Source organism: Phocoena phocoena, chromosome 6 (genome assembly GCF_963924675.1).
Source record: "Phocoena phocoena chromosome 6, mPhoPho1.1, whole genome shotgun sequence".
NCBI lineage: Eukaryota > Metazoa > Chordata > Mammalia > Artiodactyla > Phocoenidae > Phocoena > Phocoena phocoena.
The window spans coordinates 45,783,700-45,801,532 of NC_089224.1; the positions used below are offsets into that span (position 1 = coordinate 45,783,700).

Here is a 17,833-nt window from a genome sequence, read left to right on the forward strand (position 1 = left end):
ACTGTGCCACCAGGGAAGTCCAAGTGTAAGGATTTCTGAACGTGCTCATCTTCTACGGGCATTTGCTAAAAGGCCTAAGAGCAAACTTCCTGGTGCCGCACTGGTTAACCTGCTTCTGAGCGTGCTCAAAACTTTGGTTCTAAATTTTCAACCTCAATTTAGATCTTGGAAGCAAACATTCTTAGTGAAGAATGTGGTTATTTCTTGCTAGCCTTCCCACCACATTCTTAAAACATATACCTCCCTGCTTTGCCAAAAGGCTTTAAAAAATCCCAAACATAAATTGTCAGGAATGTAAATATTTTTGTTCCTCACCCGAATCTTATTTGGCAGAAGGTCAAAAATTTTCCCAGTAGCTTTGCTGAGCAGGCTCCAGAGGTGGTAGGCAGGGCTGGGCTGTTTCATGGCCTGGCTCAGACCCTGTAAGGCACTCGGGCATAACTCAGGTTTGGAGAGTGGGGAAGCTGCTTTAAAAACTGTCACCATCAAGCTTTCAACAAAACCCACGATCTGTTCATCAGAGACGTGTTTTATCCACGAAGGCACAGATAGCAGGAGGTATTTCTTGATATTCAGCTAAAAGCAAAACAGAAGAGGTCAGATGTAAACAGGCAAGTCTGGGTTTGTAATGCTCAAAACCTCTAGGTCATCACTGTGTTTGAAAGATAAAAGGTTCAGGTGAAACATAAAAAGTTCAGGTTGTTTCCTAGACCCTCATTTCCCCACAGCTTCATGGTCTAATGGACCACCGATGCATGTAATTTTAGCGGCTGCGGTGACTTCTGATCCAGGGTGACTCGTGTGGATATACGGTATCTGCCAATCCATCTGTGAACTACTCAGCTTAAACCTTGGATCTCTTCAGCAAGGGGAATAAAATGCTACTTCTAAAAGAACATGACAGTTGCTATTCAGTCTTAAAAGGTCACATTCTCTGGCAAGAAAAGCTCCTGAAGATGAAGGCTCAACTGCTGGAAATCAACTAAACAGAATATCTATTATTATTCATTTCTTCTTCTGAGGAAGAATAAAGAAATAATGAGGGGAACTGGCATTCTGGGGCCATCTCTGAGCAAAGAAGAACCAGCCAAGCGTGTGGAACTGACCATAGCATCTTAAGAGTTCAGGAGTGCTAAGAAGGGGCATAGTTAATGATAGCTGTGAGCCACAGACTTTGAGAAAGCAGGCTTCAAAAATTCTTAGAAACATTAAGTATGATACTAAAGGAGCAGCAAGTCTAAAAGAAGTGCTTTAAAAAATAAAATCTGACAAAAACCAGTATATTTCAAAAAAAGATCAATGTAGCTTCATGAGTTACAGAAGATTTCATGTTAAAAAACATGCCATTTCAGATCATTTTTTAAATGAGCAGGTACATAATTTAAAAAATGAATTTACAAACTTAATTTGTTAATTAACAAAGATAATAAGGTTCCCAATCAAGGACAAATGCAAAAAAAAAGAAATAGGACAGATCTAAAAGAGAAATGGAAGGATAACTAAAACCTAGAAAAATGTCTGAGATCAAAAAAACAGGCTGTTAGAATTATAGATGATTCAAAAGGAAGGAAGCATTAACAGAACAGTGTTCAAGACACAGGCTTTTGAGTCAGCCAGACTCTTCCATTTATTTGCTATGTAAACTTTGCTTAACCTCTATTTGCTTCAGTTCATCAACCTATAAAATGGGAATAAAATCTACTTCTCAAAAGTGAAATAAACCAGACACAAGAGATATAATACTGTACAATTCCATTCTAAAGAATTTCTAAAGTTTATATGAAATTTAAATTTATATGAAAGTTCTTTAAAGAAGGCAAAATTATAGAGACAAAAAGAACAGTAGCAGCCTGAGTCTGAGATTGGGAGTGGGGATTAACTGTAAGTAGGCACGATGGAACTTTTTGGAGTGATGGAAATATTATTGGTGATGGATGAAAATATATAAATGTACTAAGACTCATCAAATGATACACTTAAAATAGCCATATTTTATGGAATATAAATTATAACTCAAGAGAGCTGTAAAAAAAAAAAAATTGGCCTGTCAGGGTTGAAGAGAGATCAAATCTGATTTCTGAAAGTACTCATTGAGTGCTTACCAGTAGCAGGTACATAACCAGTGCTCATTAAGTGGTAGCTAAATGGGAGCTGTTTGGAGCAGACAGGTAATAACAGCTGATGGAAAGGACGCAGACCTCAGTAACACTGACCTTCAATTAAAAAGAATCAGGAGATGTAGGAAAGCTTAAAAAAAAAAAGATGTACAGAGTAGAGACTAAAGCCAAAAGACTGAGGAAATAATAAGAGGGTTTTGCACTATCCTCAAAGAATTAAAGCTTCCTAGAATAGAAGAATAACGAAGAGGAGATCATTTAGCTTATAATTAATTGGTAAACCTCTAAGGAATCATGGAATGTGGTTTTTTTGGGGGGTCCTACCTTGAAATGTACCCAAAATTATACATCTTTAAATAATCTCACATCTTTAAATAATCTCACCTTATTCTTCCTACCTACCCTTAGAAAGTAGGAAGGTGCCCTGGAAGGTGCTGGCCCCCTCTATCATAAATACCAGGCTAGATCACTTCTCCCTCAGCACTTTACTCAAGCTGAACACCATTGGCAGAGACGTTCTACTCTCTCCACATACACCTTCCCACTTACATTCCCTTGTGTCTCTAACTTGATGCCTAATGAAATCCTACCAAGCCTTCAAGGCTTGCCTTAATTGCTGCCTTTCTGTGAAAGGGAGGGATCATTTATCCAGTGTGTGTGGATTTGCCTTTCTTTTAATACCTGCTGAAACGACTGTATATCATATAAACAAACTCAGGTTCCAATAACTGTACAACTTTCTACCTGTATGGTCTTGAGAAAGGAATTTTAATATCTCTGATCATCACTGTCCCTTTTTCTTGTAAATGGTAGCTGAAAGCATGAATGGTGATGGCTATGGCAGAGTTCTGTGTCCCACAATTTTCCAATTTGCTGTCCAGCTATTGTCAAGTCCTCACTGTGAAATCCCATTTGTCCACTCTTGACTTTGAGAGCTCAACACAAATGAATGTTGATCTCCCCCAAAAGAACCATATCCTCCTGTTGCTCAACATCCTTAATTACTACATACACTCAGACCATGGATCAGTGGTGGCATCACCCATATTCCCAACAGTGCAGCAACATTCTGGGATGACTGAGCCTGGGTCACCATAATTTCAAGACACAGTTGCTGAATCTCTTCACCTGAAAGAGAAGAAAGGAAAAAAATATCTCTAATGTAGCTGCTTCTCTTAACTCATATTCAGTCTTCAATGTCTCAAATCAGACATCTAAATGTAAAAGAACTTGTGTGTGATGTCTAAAGGTAATGGAACTTCAGCAAACCATAAGGTATTTCAAGAGACGTTTTTAGTTACGAAGCAAAAGAATGTACCCACTGTATCAGAGGCCTGAGTTTTGGAACTGGCAAGGATCTTGAAATAGCTCAGGAGAGTTCTCTTGTGATGTCTAGACAAACCTAAACACTCAAATACTATTAAAAATTTGAGAAAATTCTAGCTAAAAATCTCGTTTCTGTTTTTCTCTCCTCTCCATCTTACATTTAGCACATAGACAAATCTGGAAGGACTTAGAGATGTAATCACATTCTCTAGTGACCCAGTCTTTTTAAGCCTGATCCCAGTCGGCAGATGCATCTTCCCAACCAGACCTTTTCTTCTTTTTACTAAGGATTTTTACTAAAACACCAACATCTTCAATATAGCACACAAAAGCAGGGGAGGGGCAGGGGAACATATTTTTCTGGGAACATAGTATGGTGAGATCTGGAAGCATAGTATGGTGAGATCATATCTTATATAGGATTAGGTTCAAATGAAAGCATTCAAATGAAAATTGTGTTCAGTCAAAATAATCTTTGATTATCCCTTAAACTGTACATAAAGTATAGTATACAAATCTTTTTGTATATCATATGTAAGTAAGCACCTACTGTAAAAGAGCACTCATGGCAAATACACACACATATACAATTTATAGCACTGTTAAAGTTGTTCTCCCCCCCTTTTTTTTTTTTGGAGGTGGGGGGGCAAATACATGCATCTAAATTTGCCTATGCTAATACTCTAACTCCATACTAGAGGTTGCTGTGGACAAACTGAGATGTGCATTCCCTTTGCCTCTCACCACAAAGTACCTGTGGTAAACAGAATAATGGCCCCCAAAGATGCCTATATCTAATCCCCGGAACTTGTGAATATGTTCTCTTGTATGGCAGAGGAACTTTGCAGATGTGATTAAGGTTAAAGACCTTGAGATAAGGAGATTATCCTCGATTACTGAAATAGACCCATTAATCACATGAATCCTTAAATATGGAAAACCTTTCCTGTCTTCAGAGAACCAGAAAGATGACAGCATGAGAGGTCTTCAGCCCTCTGTTGTTTGCTTTGAAGATGGAGAAAGGGGGCCACAAGCCAAGGAGTATGGGCATCCTCTAGAAGCTGGAAAAGGAAGGGGAATGGATTCTCCCTGTCTTAGTCTGTTTGGACTGTTATAACAAAACACTACAGACTGGGTAGTTTATAAACAACAGGAATTTATTTCTCACAGTTCCAATGGCTGGAAGTCCAAGACCAGGGTGCCAACATGGTTGGGTTCCGGTGAAAGCCCTTTTCTAGGTTGCAGACTGCTGATTTCTTGCTGTGTCCTCACATTGTGGAAGGGACTGGGGAGCTCTGTGGGGCCTCTTTTATAAGGGCACTAATCCCATTCATGAGGGCTCCACCCTCATTACCTAATCACCCTCAAAGGCCCCACCCTCTAATACCATCACATTGAGGTTTAGGTTCTCAACATATGAATTTTCAGGGAACACAAACATTCAGGCCACATCACTCCCCTGGGCAACTAGGAAGGAATACTGTTCTGCTGATATCTTGATCTTAGCCCAGTGAGAACCATGTTGGACTTCTGACCTACAGAACTATAAGATAATAAATTTGTGTTGTTTCAAGCCACTAAGTCTGTGGTAATTTGTTACAGCAGTAATAGCAAACTAATACAGCATCCCATAGGGCATTTCCTTGAAACCTGGAGTTCTGAAAATGCAGCCTGATAACCATCAAACCAGGCTTTCTGGGACCTGCACCACACGCCCAGCGACATGCACCATCTCAGTCGAGTATTGTTTTGATGAGTGCATCTGGTCTGTGTCTTCAAACCTCCTTCCCCTCCCCCTCAGCTATTTAGAAAGTGACTCAATGAAAGTAACCCAGCTGTCCCATCCAAGAAGACAAACCTCAAGTACCCAGACATCCATCCAGTCACTACCAATTGTGACACACAATTTTCTATTCAGGTCACATCCTAAAAGCAGAGTCTGAAGACCTAAAAACATGATATTTACCAAAGTTTAGCCTCATAAGTGGAGAGAGGAGTGCAGCCCAGTTCACAGGAGGATACTGGTAGCTTTCTCCAACAGTTGCTATGGGTTTCATCACAACTTTGAGAAGGGAAGGAGGCACAGATTCAGGACCTGCAACAGAAAGGAAAAAAATAATAAAATACTTCAACAGCATCATGAAACTGGAACATGCCAACTTTCCCTCCTTTCTACTAGTTTCAAAGGATTTGGTATCACAGCTTCAATTGTGTTCAACCTTTCAATTCTCACTTGCTAGAAACTTTGCTCCCTCTGTTCTTCTCTCTCTTATTTGTCTCCAGTCTTTCCCTCTTGCCTGGATAGGAGTATTCCACATTGCTACTTAACTCTCTTCCATGTTCTCTCATGTCTTTTCATCGAGCTTCCTACAAAGAGTAACTTACTCTACATTATTGCCTTATTGCTCACTCACTCCTTAATCCACTTCTAGAAAAGGAGACAATCACTACCACTCAGGTCCATGTCCTTCTCAGGAGAATTGTTTACCTTCAGTCCCTGTGGCTCTAAATGGTACATTCTGTCCCATGTGATCCCTGCTTCTTCTTCTCCTCAGCCTGTGCCATGGCTGACTGCTCCACAGGTGAGCACCGGATATAACAGCTAATCCATAGGTTAACCAGTTATCTGTGACATAGCACCATGTTCTTTTCTTTTTATTTTTTATTTTTCAGGTGGGAGGTAATTTGAAATTGAAAAAAATGAGACACTCTAGCAGTTCTAAGTGCAGCCATAAGGTGAAGCCAGGGTTGGAGTAGCCATTGAGGGCCATATAGAAGTGAAGTTACAAGGAGGTCAGAAATGATGTATGAAAAAGTAGCAGACCAAGAAGGAGAAGTAACTGCAGCAGCAGGATCAACATAAGCAGCAGAAGGGAAATCAGCATTAGCAGAAAGAGAAGCAGAATCAGCAAAAGGAAAAGCATCAGCAGGAAAAGGAAAAGCAGGGGTGGAATCAGCAGATAAAGCAGCAGCAGCAGACACTGAAACAGGGGAAAGCAGAGATGGGGGCAGAGTCAGCAAAAGGAAAAACAGCTGCAGAAAGGAAAAGCACGGGAGAAGGAGAAGCACAGGAAAAAGGAGAAGCACAGGAAAAAAGGAGAAGCAGAAGCAGAAAAAGCAGCTGACCTGGAGACCCTGAAAAGTGCAGAAGCAGAAGTAGGGGCAGAGTCAGCAAAAGAAAAAAGAGCTGCAGAAATAAGAAGCATGGAAAAAGGAGAAGCACAGGAGAAAGGAGAAGCAGAGTCAGAAAAAGCAGTAGAAAAGTAGAAGTATCAGCAGATGCTGAAAACAGGGAAGGAGAAGTAAGTGGAGAGTCAGCAAAAGGAAAAACAGCTGTAGAAAGGAGAAGCACAGGAAGGGGAGAAGCAGAGGCAGAAAAAGCAGCAGAATCTGCAGACCCTGAAAAGTGGGGAAGCAGGAGCGGGGGCAGGGTCTGCAAAAGGAAAAACAGCCACAGAAAGGAGAAGCAGAGGCAGAAAAAGTAACAGAATCAGCAGACTCTGGAAAAGGGAGAAGCAGAGGGAGGTAAGAGTCAGCAAAAGGAAAAACAGCTACAAAAAGGAGGAGCACAGGAAAAAGGAGAAGCACATGCAGAGTCAGCAAGAAAAGTAGAACAATTAGTAGAAGTTGAAAAACAGGGAGAAGCAGAACCAGAAGCAGAGTCAATAAAAGGTCAAACAGTCAAGAAAGGAGAAGCATAGGGAAAGGGAAAAGGAGAAACATATAAAAATGGGCAAAGAGTTTGAAGACATCTTCCCAAAGATGGTACACAAATGGCAACAAAGATATGAAAAGATGTTCAACATTACTAATCATCAGAGAAATGCAAATCAAAACCACAATAAGATATCACCTCATGGCCATTAGGATGGCTACTATTTTTTAAAAAAAATGTGTTGGTGAGGATGTAGAGAAATTGGAACCCTTGTGAACTTCTGGTGGGATCATAAAATAGAACTGTTATGGAAAACAGTATGATGGCTCCTCAAAAAAATTAAAAATAGACCTACCTTATGACCTAGCAATCCCACTTCCAAAAGAACTGAAAGTAGAGTTTCGATGAGATATTTGCATGCCCAAGTTTGTAGCAGTACTATTTTATTTTTTGACAGTAAAACAGTTACTTTATTTTTTTTGTTTCGTTTTCAAAATTATATAATAATTTATTCACATAGTTCAAAAAGCAGAAAAATCATTCTTATTTTTTAGGCAAATAAAGCATATTATAACTCTCCATTCTACTACACCTTATTTTTCTCACTTATTGATGTGTCTTAGAGTCCTTCCCTATTAGTACCTTTTTTTTTTTTATACAGCAGGTTATTATTAGTCATCAGTTTAATACACATCAGTGTATACATGTCAATCCCAATCGCCTAATTCATCCCCCCACCCCCCAACCACTTTCCCCCCTTGGTGTCCATACATTTGTTCTCTACATCTGTGTTTCAATTTCTGCCCTGCAAACTGGTTCATCTGTACCATTTTTCTAAGTTCCACATATATGCGTTAATATATGATATTTGTTTTTCTCTTTCTGACTTACTTTACTCCGTATGACAGTCTCTAGATCCATCCATGTCTCAACAAATGACCCAATTTTGTTCCTTTTTATGGCTGAGTAATATTCCATTGTATATATGTACCACAACTTCTTTATCCATTCATCTGTAGATCGGCATTTAGGTTGCTTCCATGACCTGGCTATTGTAAACAGTGCTGCAGTGAACATTGGGGTGCATGTGTCTTTTTGAATTGTGGTTTTCTCTGGGTATATGCCCAGTAGTGGGATTCCTGGGCCATATGGTAATTCTATTTTTAGTTTTTTAAGGAACCTCCATACTGTTCTCCATAGTGGCTGTTATCAGATTCCATTCTCACCAACGGTGTAAGAGGGTTCCCTTTTCTCCACACCCTCTCCAGCATTTGTTGTTTGTAGATTTTCTGATGAAGCCCATTCTAACTGGTGTGAGGTGATACCTCATTGTAGTTTTGATTTGCATTTCTCTAATAATGAGAGATGTTGAGCAGCTTTTCATGTGCTTCTTGGCCATCTGTATGTCTTCTTTGGAGAAATGGCTATTTAGGTCTTCTGCCCTTTTTTGGACTGGGTTGTTTGTTCTTTTAATATTGAGCAGCATGAGCTGTTTATATATTTTGGAGATTAATCCTTTGTCCGTTGATTTGTTTGCAAATATTTTCTCCCATTCTGAGGGTTGTCTTTTGGTCTTGTTTACGGTTTCCTTTGCTGTACAAAAGCTTTTAAGTTCCATTAGGTCCCATTTGTTTATTTTTGTTTTTATTTCCATTACTCTAGGAGGTGAAACAAAAAAGATCTTGCTGTGATTTATGTCAAAGAGTGTTCTTCCTATGTTTTCCTCTAAGAGTTTTATAGTGTCCGGTCTTACATTTAGGTCTCGAATCTATTTTGAGTTTATTTTGTGTATGGTGTTAGGGAGTGTTCTAATTTCATTCTTTTACATGTAGCTGTCCAGTTTTCCCAGCACCACTTATTGAAGAGACTGTCTTTTCTCCATTGTATATCCTGGCCTCCTTTATCATAGATTAGTTGACCATAGGTACGTGGGTTTACCTCTGGGCTTTCTATCCTGTTCCATTAATCTATGTTTCTGTTTCTGTGCCAGTACCATATTGTCTTGATTACTGTAGCTTTGTAGTATAGTCTGAAGTCAGGGAGTCTGATTCCTCCAGCTCCGTTTTTTTCCCTCAAGACTGCTTTGACTATTCGGGGTCTTTTGTGTCTCCATAAAAATTTTAAGATTTTTTGTTATAGTTTTGTAAAAAATGCCATTGGTAATTTGATAGGGATTGCATTGAATCTGTAGATTGCTTTGGGTAGTATAGTTGTTTTCACAATATTGACTCTTCCCGTCCAAGAACATGGTATATCTCTCCATCTGTTTGTACCATCTTTAATTTCTTTCATCAGTGTCATAGTTTTCTGCATACGGGTCTTTTGTCTCCCTAGGTAGGCTTATTCCTAGGTATTTTATTCTTTTTGTTGCAGTGGTAAATGGGAGTGTTTCCTTAATTTCTCTTTCAGATTTTTCATCATTAGTGTATAGGAATGCCAGAGATTTCTGTGCATTAATTTTGTATCCTGCAACTTTACCAAATCACTGATTAGCTCTAGTAGTTTTCTGGTGGCATCTTTAGGATTCTCTATGTATAGTATCATGTCATCTGCAAACAGTGACAGTTTTACTTCTTCTTTTCCAATCTGTGTTCCTTTTATTTCTTTTTCTTCTCTGATTGCCAAGGCTAGGACTTCCAAAACTATGTTGAATTATAGCAGTGAGAGTGGACATCCTTGTCTTGTTCCTGATCTTAGAGGAAATGCTTTCAGTTTTTCACCATTAAGAATGATGTTTGCTGTGTGTTTGTCATATATGGCCCTTATTATGTTGAGGTAGGTTCCCTCTATGCCCACTTTCTGGAGAGTTTTTATCATAAATGGGTTTTGAATTTTGTCAAAAGCTTTTTCTGCATCTATTGAGATGATCTTATGGTTTTTATTCTTCCATTTGTTAATATGGTGTATCACATTGATTGATTTGCGTATATTGAAGAATCCTTGCATCCCTGGGATAAATCCCACTTGATCATGGTGTATGATCCTTTTAATGTGCTGCTGCATTGTGTTTCCTAGTATTTTGTTGAGTATTTTTGCATCTATATTCATCAGTGATATTGGTCTGTAATTTTCTTTTTTTGTAGTATCTTTGTCTGGTTTTGGTATCAGGGTGATGGTGGCCTCACAGAATAAGTTTGGGAGTGTTCCTTCCTCTGCAATTTTTGGGAAGAGTTTGAGAAGGAAGGGTGTTAGCTCTTCTCTAAATGTTTGATAGAATTCACCTGTGAAGCCATTGGGTCCTGGACTTTTGTTTGTTGGAAGATTTTTAATCACAGTTTCAATTTCATTACCTGTAATTGGTCTGTTCATATTTTCTATTTCTTCCTGCTTCAGTCTTGGCAGGTTATACCTTTCTTAGAATTTGTCCATTTCTTCCAGGTTGTCCATTTTATTGGCATAGAGTTGCTTGTAGTAGTCTCTTAGGATGCTTTGTATTTCTGCAGCGTCTGTTGTAACTTCTCCTTTTTCATTTGTAATTTTATTGATTTGAGTCCTCTCCCTCTTTTTCTTGGTGAGTCTGGCTAATGGTTTATCAATTTTGTTTATCTTCTCAAAGAACCAGCTTTTAGTTTTATTGTTCTTTGCTATTGTTTTCTTTATTTCTATTTATTTCTGATCTGATTTTTATGATTTCTTTCCTTCTGCTAACTTCGGGTTTTGTTTGTTCTTCTTTCTCTAGTTCCTTTAGGTGTAAGGTTAGATTATTTATTTGAGAATTTTCTTGTTTCTTGAGGTAGGCTTCTATAGCTATAAACTTTCCTCTTAGAACTGCTTTTGCTGCATCCCACAGGTTTTGGATTGTCATGTGTTCACTGTCATTTGTCTCTCGGTATTTTTTAATTTCCTCTTGATTTCTTCAGTGATCTCTTGGTTATTTAGTAACAAAGTGTTTAGCGTCCATGTGTTTGTGTTTTTTACTTTTCCCCTGTAATTCATTTCTAATCTCATAGCACTGTGGTCAGAAAAGATGTTTGATATGATTTCTATTTTCTTAAATTTACTGAGGCTTGATTTGTGACTCAAGATGTGATCTATCCTGGAGAATGTTCCATGCAAACTTGAGAAGGAACTGTAATCTGCTGTTTTGGATGGAATGGCCTATAAATATCAATTAAATCCATCATCTATTGTGTCATTTAAAGCTTCTGTTTCCTTATTTATTTTCATTTTGGATTATGTGTCCACTGGTGTAAGTGAGGTGTTAAAGTACCCCACTAGTATTGTGTTACTGTCGATTTCCTCTTTTACAGTTGTTAGCAGTTGCATTAGGTATTGAGGTGGTCCTATGTTGGGTGCATATATATTTATAATTGTTATATCTTCTTCTTGGATTGATCCCTTAATCATTATGTAGTGTCTTTCCTTGCCTCCTGTAACATTCTTTACTTTAAAGTCTATTTTATCTGAAATGAGTATTGCTACTCCAGCTTTCTTTTGATTTCCATTTGCATGGAATATCTTTTTCCATCCCCTCACTTTCAGTCTGTATGTGTCCCTAGGTCTGAAGTGGGTCTCTTGTAGACAGCATATATATGGGTCTTGTTTTTGTATCCATTCAGCAAGCCTGTGTCTTTTGGTTGGAGCATTTACTCCATTCACGTTTAAGGTAATTATCGATATGCATGATCCTATGACCATTTTCTTAATTGTTTTGGGTTTGTTTTTGTAGGCCCTTTTTTTCTCTTCTGTTTTCCACTTAGAGAAGTTCCTTTAGCATTTGTTGTAGAGCTGGTTTGGTGGTGCTGAATTCTCTTAGCTTTTGCTTGTCTGTAAAACTTTTGATTTCTCCATCGAATCTGAATGAGATCTTTGCAGGGTAGAGTAATCTTGGTTGTAGGTTCTTCCCTTTCATCACTTTAAGTATATCATGCCACTCCCTTCTGGCTTGTAGAGTTTCTGCTGAGAAATCAGCTGTTGATCTTACGGGAGTTCCCTTGTATGTTATTTGTTGTTTTTCCCTTGCTGCTTTCAATAATTTTTCTTTGTCTTTAACTTTTGCCAATTTGATTACTATGTATCTCGGCATGTTTCTCCTTGGGTTTATCCTGTATGGGACTCTCTGGGCTTCCTGGACTTCGGTGGCTATTTCCTTTCCCATGTTAGGGAAGTTTTCGACTATAATTTCTTCAAATATTTTCTCGGGTCCTTTCTCTCTCTCTTCTCCTTCTGGGACCCCTATAATGTGAATGTTGTTGCATTTAATGTTGTCCCTGAGGTCTCTTAGGCTGTCTTCGTTTCTTTTCATTCTTTTTTCTTTATTCTGTTCTGCAGCAGTGAATTCTACCATTCTGCCTTCCAGGTCACTCATCCATTCTTCTGCCTCAGTTACTCTATTGATTCCTTCTAGTGTAGTTTTCATTTCCGTTATTGTATTGTTTATCTCTGTTTGCTTGTTCTTTAATTTTTCTAGGTCTTTGTTAAACATTTCTTGCATCTTCTTGATCTTTGCCTCCATTGTTTTTCCGGGGTCCTGGATCATCTTCACTATCATTATTCTGAATTCTTTTTCTGGAAGGTTGCCTATCTCCACTTCATTTAGTTGTTTTTCTGGAGTTTTATCTTGTTCCTTCATCTGGTACATAGCCCTCTGCCTTTTCATCTTGTCTGTCTTTCTGTGAATGTGTTTTTTGTTCCACAGGCTGCAGGACTGTAGTTCTTCTTGCTTCTGCTGTCTGCCCTCTGGTGGATGAGGCTATCTAAGAGGCTTGTGTAGGTTTCCTGATGGGAGAGACTGGTGGTGGGTTGAGGTGGGTGTTGCTCTGGTGGGCACAGCTCGGTAAAACTTTAATCCGCTTGACTGCTGATGGGTGGGGCTGGGTTCCCTCCCTGTTGGTTGTTTGGCCTGAGGCAACCCAACACTGGGGCCTACCTGGGCTCTTTGGTGGAACTAATGGCAGACTCTGGGAGGGTTCACACCAAGGAGTGACAAACTGGATAATCTAGATGACATGGACTTCCCAGAACTTCTGCGGCCACTGTTCTTGTCCCTGCAGTGAGCCACAGCCCCCACCTCCACCCCGCCTCTGCAGGAGACCCTCCAACACTAGCAGGGAGGTCTGGTTCAGTCTCCTCTGGGTTCACTGCTCCTTCGCCTGGTTCCCGATGCGCACACTAGTTTGTGTGTGCCCTCCAAGAGTGGAGTCTCTGTTTCCCCCAGTCCTGTTGAAGTCCTGCAAACAAATCCCACTAGACTTCAAAGCCTGATTCTCTAGGAATTCCTCCTCCCATTGCCGGACACCCATGTTGGGAAGCCTGACGTGGGGCTCGTAACCTTCACTCCAGTGGGTGGATTTCTGTGGTATAAGTGTTCGCCAGTCTGTAAGTCACCCACCCATTAGTTATGGGATTTGATTTTGCTGTGATTGCGCCCCTCCTACTGTCTCATTGTGGCTTCTCCTTTGTCTTTGGATGTGGGGTATCTTTTCTGGTGAGTTCCAGTGTCTTCCTGTCAATGACTGTCCAGCAGCTAGTTGTGATTCTGGTGTTCTCACAAGAGGGAGTGACAGCACGTCCTTCTACTCTGCCATCTTGGTTCAGCTCCTCTGTAGCAGTACTATTCACAATAGTCAAGAGCAACCCAAATGTCCATTGATGGAAAAATGGATAAACAAAATGTGATATATACACAGAATGGAACAGTATTCAACTTTAAAAAGAAAAGAAATCCTGTTATATGCTACATGTCCTCAACCTTGAGGACACTATGCTAAGTGAGATAAATCAGTCACAAAAAGACAAATACTATATGATTCCACTTATACCTGGCATCTAAAATAGTCAAATTAATAGATATAGAAAGTAGAATCGTGGTTACCATGGGTCAGGGAAGGGGAAAAGGGTAGGTATTATTGCTTAGTGGGTACAAAGTTTCAGTTTTGCAAGATGAAAAAGTTCTGGAGATTAGTTTAACAATGATGTGAATATACTTAACACTATATAAATGTATACTTAAAAATGGTTATGATGGTAAATTTTATGTTATATGTTTTTTATAATTTAAAAACAGTTTTAAAAAAAGGAGAGACTTCTGGTTTCCAGTTCTGCATGTAAGGAGCTTGGAAGTTACCACTCTGGTATAAAAGTAAAAAGCTGAACAGACTGAAGAATCAACAACTCTTCTTGGATCCTTAAGAAAGGGAAGAACACAGGGCAAACTGCTGCCTCCAAGACTAGAGAGACAGACAGATGAATACAGGGAGTCATGGCTTATCAGAGCAGAGACTCATGAGTGGATGCTGCAGGAACAGTGCTAGGGTAAGAAAATCTGAACTACAATTGATGCAATGCTGGAGGCTCTGTGTGGACAGATCTATGCCCACAAATTTGATAACCTAGATGAAATGAACCAATTCTTTGAAAGACACAATCTGCCAAAATTCATACAAGAAGATACAGACAATCTGAACAGAACTACATCTATTTTAAAACTGAATCAATAATTAATAACCTTCCAAAAGAGAAAGCAACAGGCCCAGATGGGTTCACTGGTGAACTCTACCAAACATTTAAAGAAGAAATTATACCAATTCTCTTTAATCTCTTTCAGAAGATAAAAGCAGAGGGAATACTACCTAACTCATTCCATGAGGATGGCATTACCCTAATAGCAAAACCAGACTAAGACATAAGAAAACTACAGATATTTCTTATGAACATAGATGCAAAAATCTTTAACAAAATATTAGCAAATTAAATCCAACAATGTATAAAAAGAATTTATACACCACAACCAAGTAGAACTTATCCCAGGTATGCAAGGCTGGTTCAACATTTGAAAATCAATTAATATAATCTATCACATCAGTAGACTAAAGAAGAAAAATCATATGAATATATATCAATAAATGCAGAAAAAGCATTTAACAAAATCCAGCACCCATTCATGATAAAAACTCTCAGTAAACTAGAAATAGAGGGGAACTTCATCAACTGGATAAAGCATATCTATAAAAAAATAAACTTCATCAACTAGATAAAGCATATCTGTTTTAAAAAACAGCTGACATCATACTTATTGATGAAAAACTAGGATTAGGAACAAGGCAAGGATGTTTCTTCTCACCATAGCATTTCAGTATTATATTGGAAGACCTGGCTTACACAATAAGACAAGAAAATTAAATAACAGATATACTGATTGGGAAGGAAGATGCAAGTAACTAAGATTAGAAATGAAAGTGATGACATTTCTATCAACCTTACAGAAATAAAAAGAATTATAAGAGAAAACTATGAAAAATTTGTATGTAACAAATTGGATAATCTAGATGAAATGGACAAATTCCTAAAAACACACAAATTACCAAAACCGACTCAGGAACAAATAGAAAATATGAACAGATCTATAACAAGTAAAGAGACTGAATCAGTAATCAAAGACCTCCCAACAAAGAAAAGTTCAGAACCAGACGGTTTTCCTGGTGAATTCTACCAAACACTTAAAGAAGAACTAACACCAATCCTTCTCAGTTTCTTCCAAAAAACAGAAGAGGAGGGAATACTTCTTAGCTCATTCTATGGGACCAGCATTAGCCTGATACCAAAGCTAGATGAAGACAATACAATAAAAGAAAACTACAAACCACTCCTTGTTTCGTATATAGATGTGTAAATTCTCAACAAAACACTAGTAAACTGAATCCAAGGGCATATTAAAAGGACTATACATGATGACCATGCAGGACTTATCCCAGGAATAAAAGTTTTATACAACATAAGAAAATCAATCAATGCAATATATACCACATTAACATAATGAAGGGAGGAAAAACATATGATCATCTCAACTGACACAGAGAGCTTTTGATAAAATCCAACATTCTTTCATGACAAAAAAATACTCAGAAAATTAGGAATAGAATGGAATTATCTTAATATGATAAAGCGCATTTGTGAAAAAACCCACAGTGAAAATCATATTCAATGGTGCAAGACTGTAATCTTTTCCTCTACAATCAGGAACAAGACAAGGATGCTCACTGTCACCACTTTGTATTGGATGTTCTAGCCAGAGCCATTAGGCAAGAAAAAGAAATAAAAGGCATCCAGATTGGAAAGGAAAAAGTAAAGCTATCTCTGTTTGCAGATGACATGATCCTATACACAGAAAAAGAGAAGTTAGTAAAGTTACAGGGTATAAGATCAACAAGCAAAAATTAGTTGTGTTTCTATATCCCAGCAATGAATAATCTGAAAAGGAAATTAAGAAACAATTCCACATGCAATAGTACCCAAAAGAATAAAATATCGGGAAATAAATTTAACCAAGGTAAAAGACACACACACTGAAAGTACAAAACATTGTTGAAGGAAGTAAAAGAAAATCTAAATAAATGGAAAGACATCTTGAGTTCATGGATTGGAATATTTAATATTGTTAAGATGATACTACTCAAAGCTATCTACAGATTCAACACAATATCTATCAAAATTTCAACAAACATTTTTGCAGAAATGGAAAAGTTGAATCTCAAATTTATATGAAATTGCAAGGGGGCCCAAATAGTCAAAACAATCTTGAAAAAGGAAAATTTAAAGGACTCACACATACCAATTTCAAAACTTACTACAGAGCTACAATAATCAAAACAGTGTGGTACTGGCAAATATAAGGATAGACATATAACAAATGGAATAGGATTGGGAGGCCAGAAATAAACCCAAACATTTATGGCCAATTGATTTTTGACAAGGGTCCTAAGACCACTCAATAGGAGAAAGAAGGGTCTCTTCAACAAATGGTGCTGGGACAACTAGGTATCCAGGTGTAAATAATGAAGCTGGATCCCTACCTAACACCACATACAAAACTTAACTTAAAATGGGTCAATGACAATATAAGAATTAAACTGTAAAACTCTTAGAAGAAAACATAGAGGTAAGTCTTCATGACCTTTGATTTGGCAATGTATTCTTAGGTATGACCAAAAATATGAGCAACAAAAGGAAAAAAGATGAATTGGACTTTGTCAGTGTTAAAAACTTGTCTGTCCAAGGATATTATCAACAAATTGATAAGACAACCTAGAGAATGCAATAAAACATTTGCAAATTGTATATATGATAAGGGTCCAGTATCTATAATACACAAATAATTCTTACAGTTCGACAACAAAAAGACAATCTAATTTTTAAAATGATCAAAGGACTTGAACAGATAATTCTCCGAAGAAGATATACCAACAAGTAGTTGAAGATGCTTAACCTCATTAGTCATTAGGGAAACACAAATCAAAACCAAGTGATCACTTCACATTCAATAGGATGATAATAATAATGATAATAATAATAATGGAGAAAGAACAAATGTTGGCAAGGATGTGGAGGAATTGGAACCCTCATACATTGCTAGTGGGAATATAAAATGGTGCAGCCACTGTGGAAAAACCGTTTGGCACTTCCTCAAAAAATTATATGGAATTACTATATGACCGAGCAATTCCACCCCTAGATACATACCCAAAAGAATTGAAAACTGGTATTCAAACAAAAACTTGTACACAAATCTCCATAGCAGCACCACTCATAATGGCCAAAAGGTAGAAACAACCCAAATGCCCATGAACTGACGAATGGATAAATAAATGCATATCCGTGCACTGGAATCTTATTCAGTCATAAAAAAGGAACTAAATATTGATACTTGCCACAACATGGATGAACGCTGACAACATTATGCTAAGCGAAAGAAGCCCATCACAAAAGGCCATATGGCATATGATGCCATTTAAATGAA

The 17,833-nt window shown here is 38.1% G+C and overlaps 1 protein-coding gene across 3 annotated transcripts in view; it reads right to left on the bottom strand.

The window, feature by feature from the left end:
• FOCAD (focadhesin) overlaps positions 1-17,833 on the bottom strand; it is a 284,287-nt gene that overhangs the window by 12,737 nt on the left and 253,717 nt on the right. For all 3 annotated transcript variants that reach the window (XM_065878458.1, XM_065878460.1, XM_065878459.1), the window contains 3 exons: positions 5,410-5,538; positions 3,130-3,245; positions 316-576 (listed from right to left, as the gene is read on the bottom strand). In XM_065878458.1, coding sequence (XP_065734530.1) covers positions 316-576; positions 3,130-3,245; positions 5,410-5,538 — 506 coding nt within the window. The remainder of the gene's footprint in view (positions 1-315; positions 577-3,129; positions 3,246-5,409; positions 5,539-17,833) is intronic.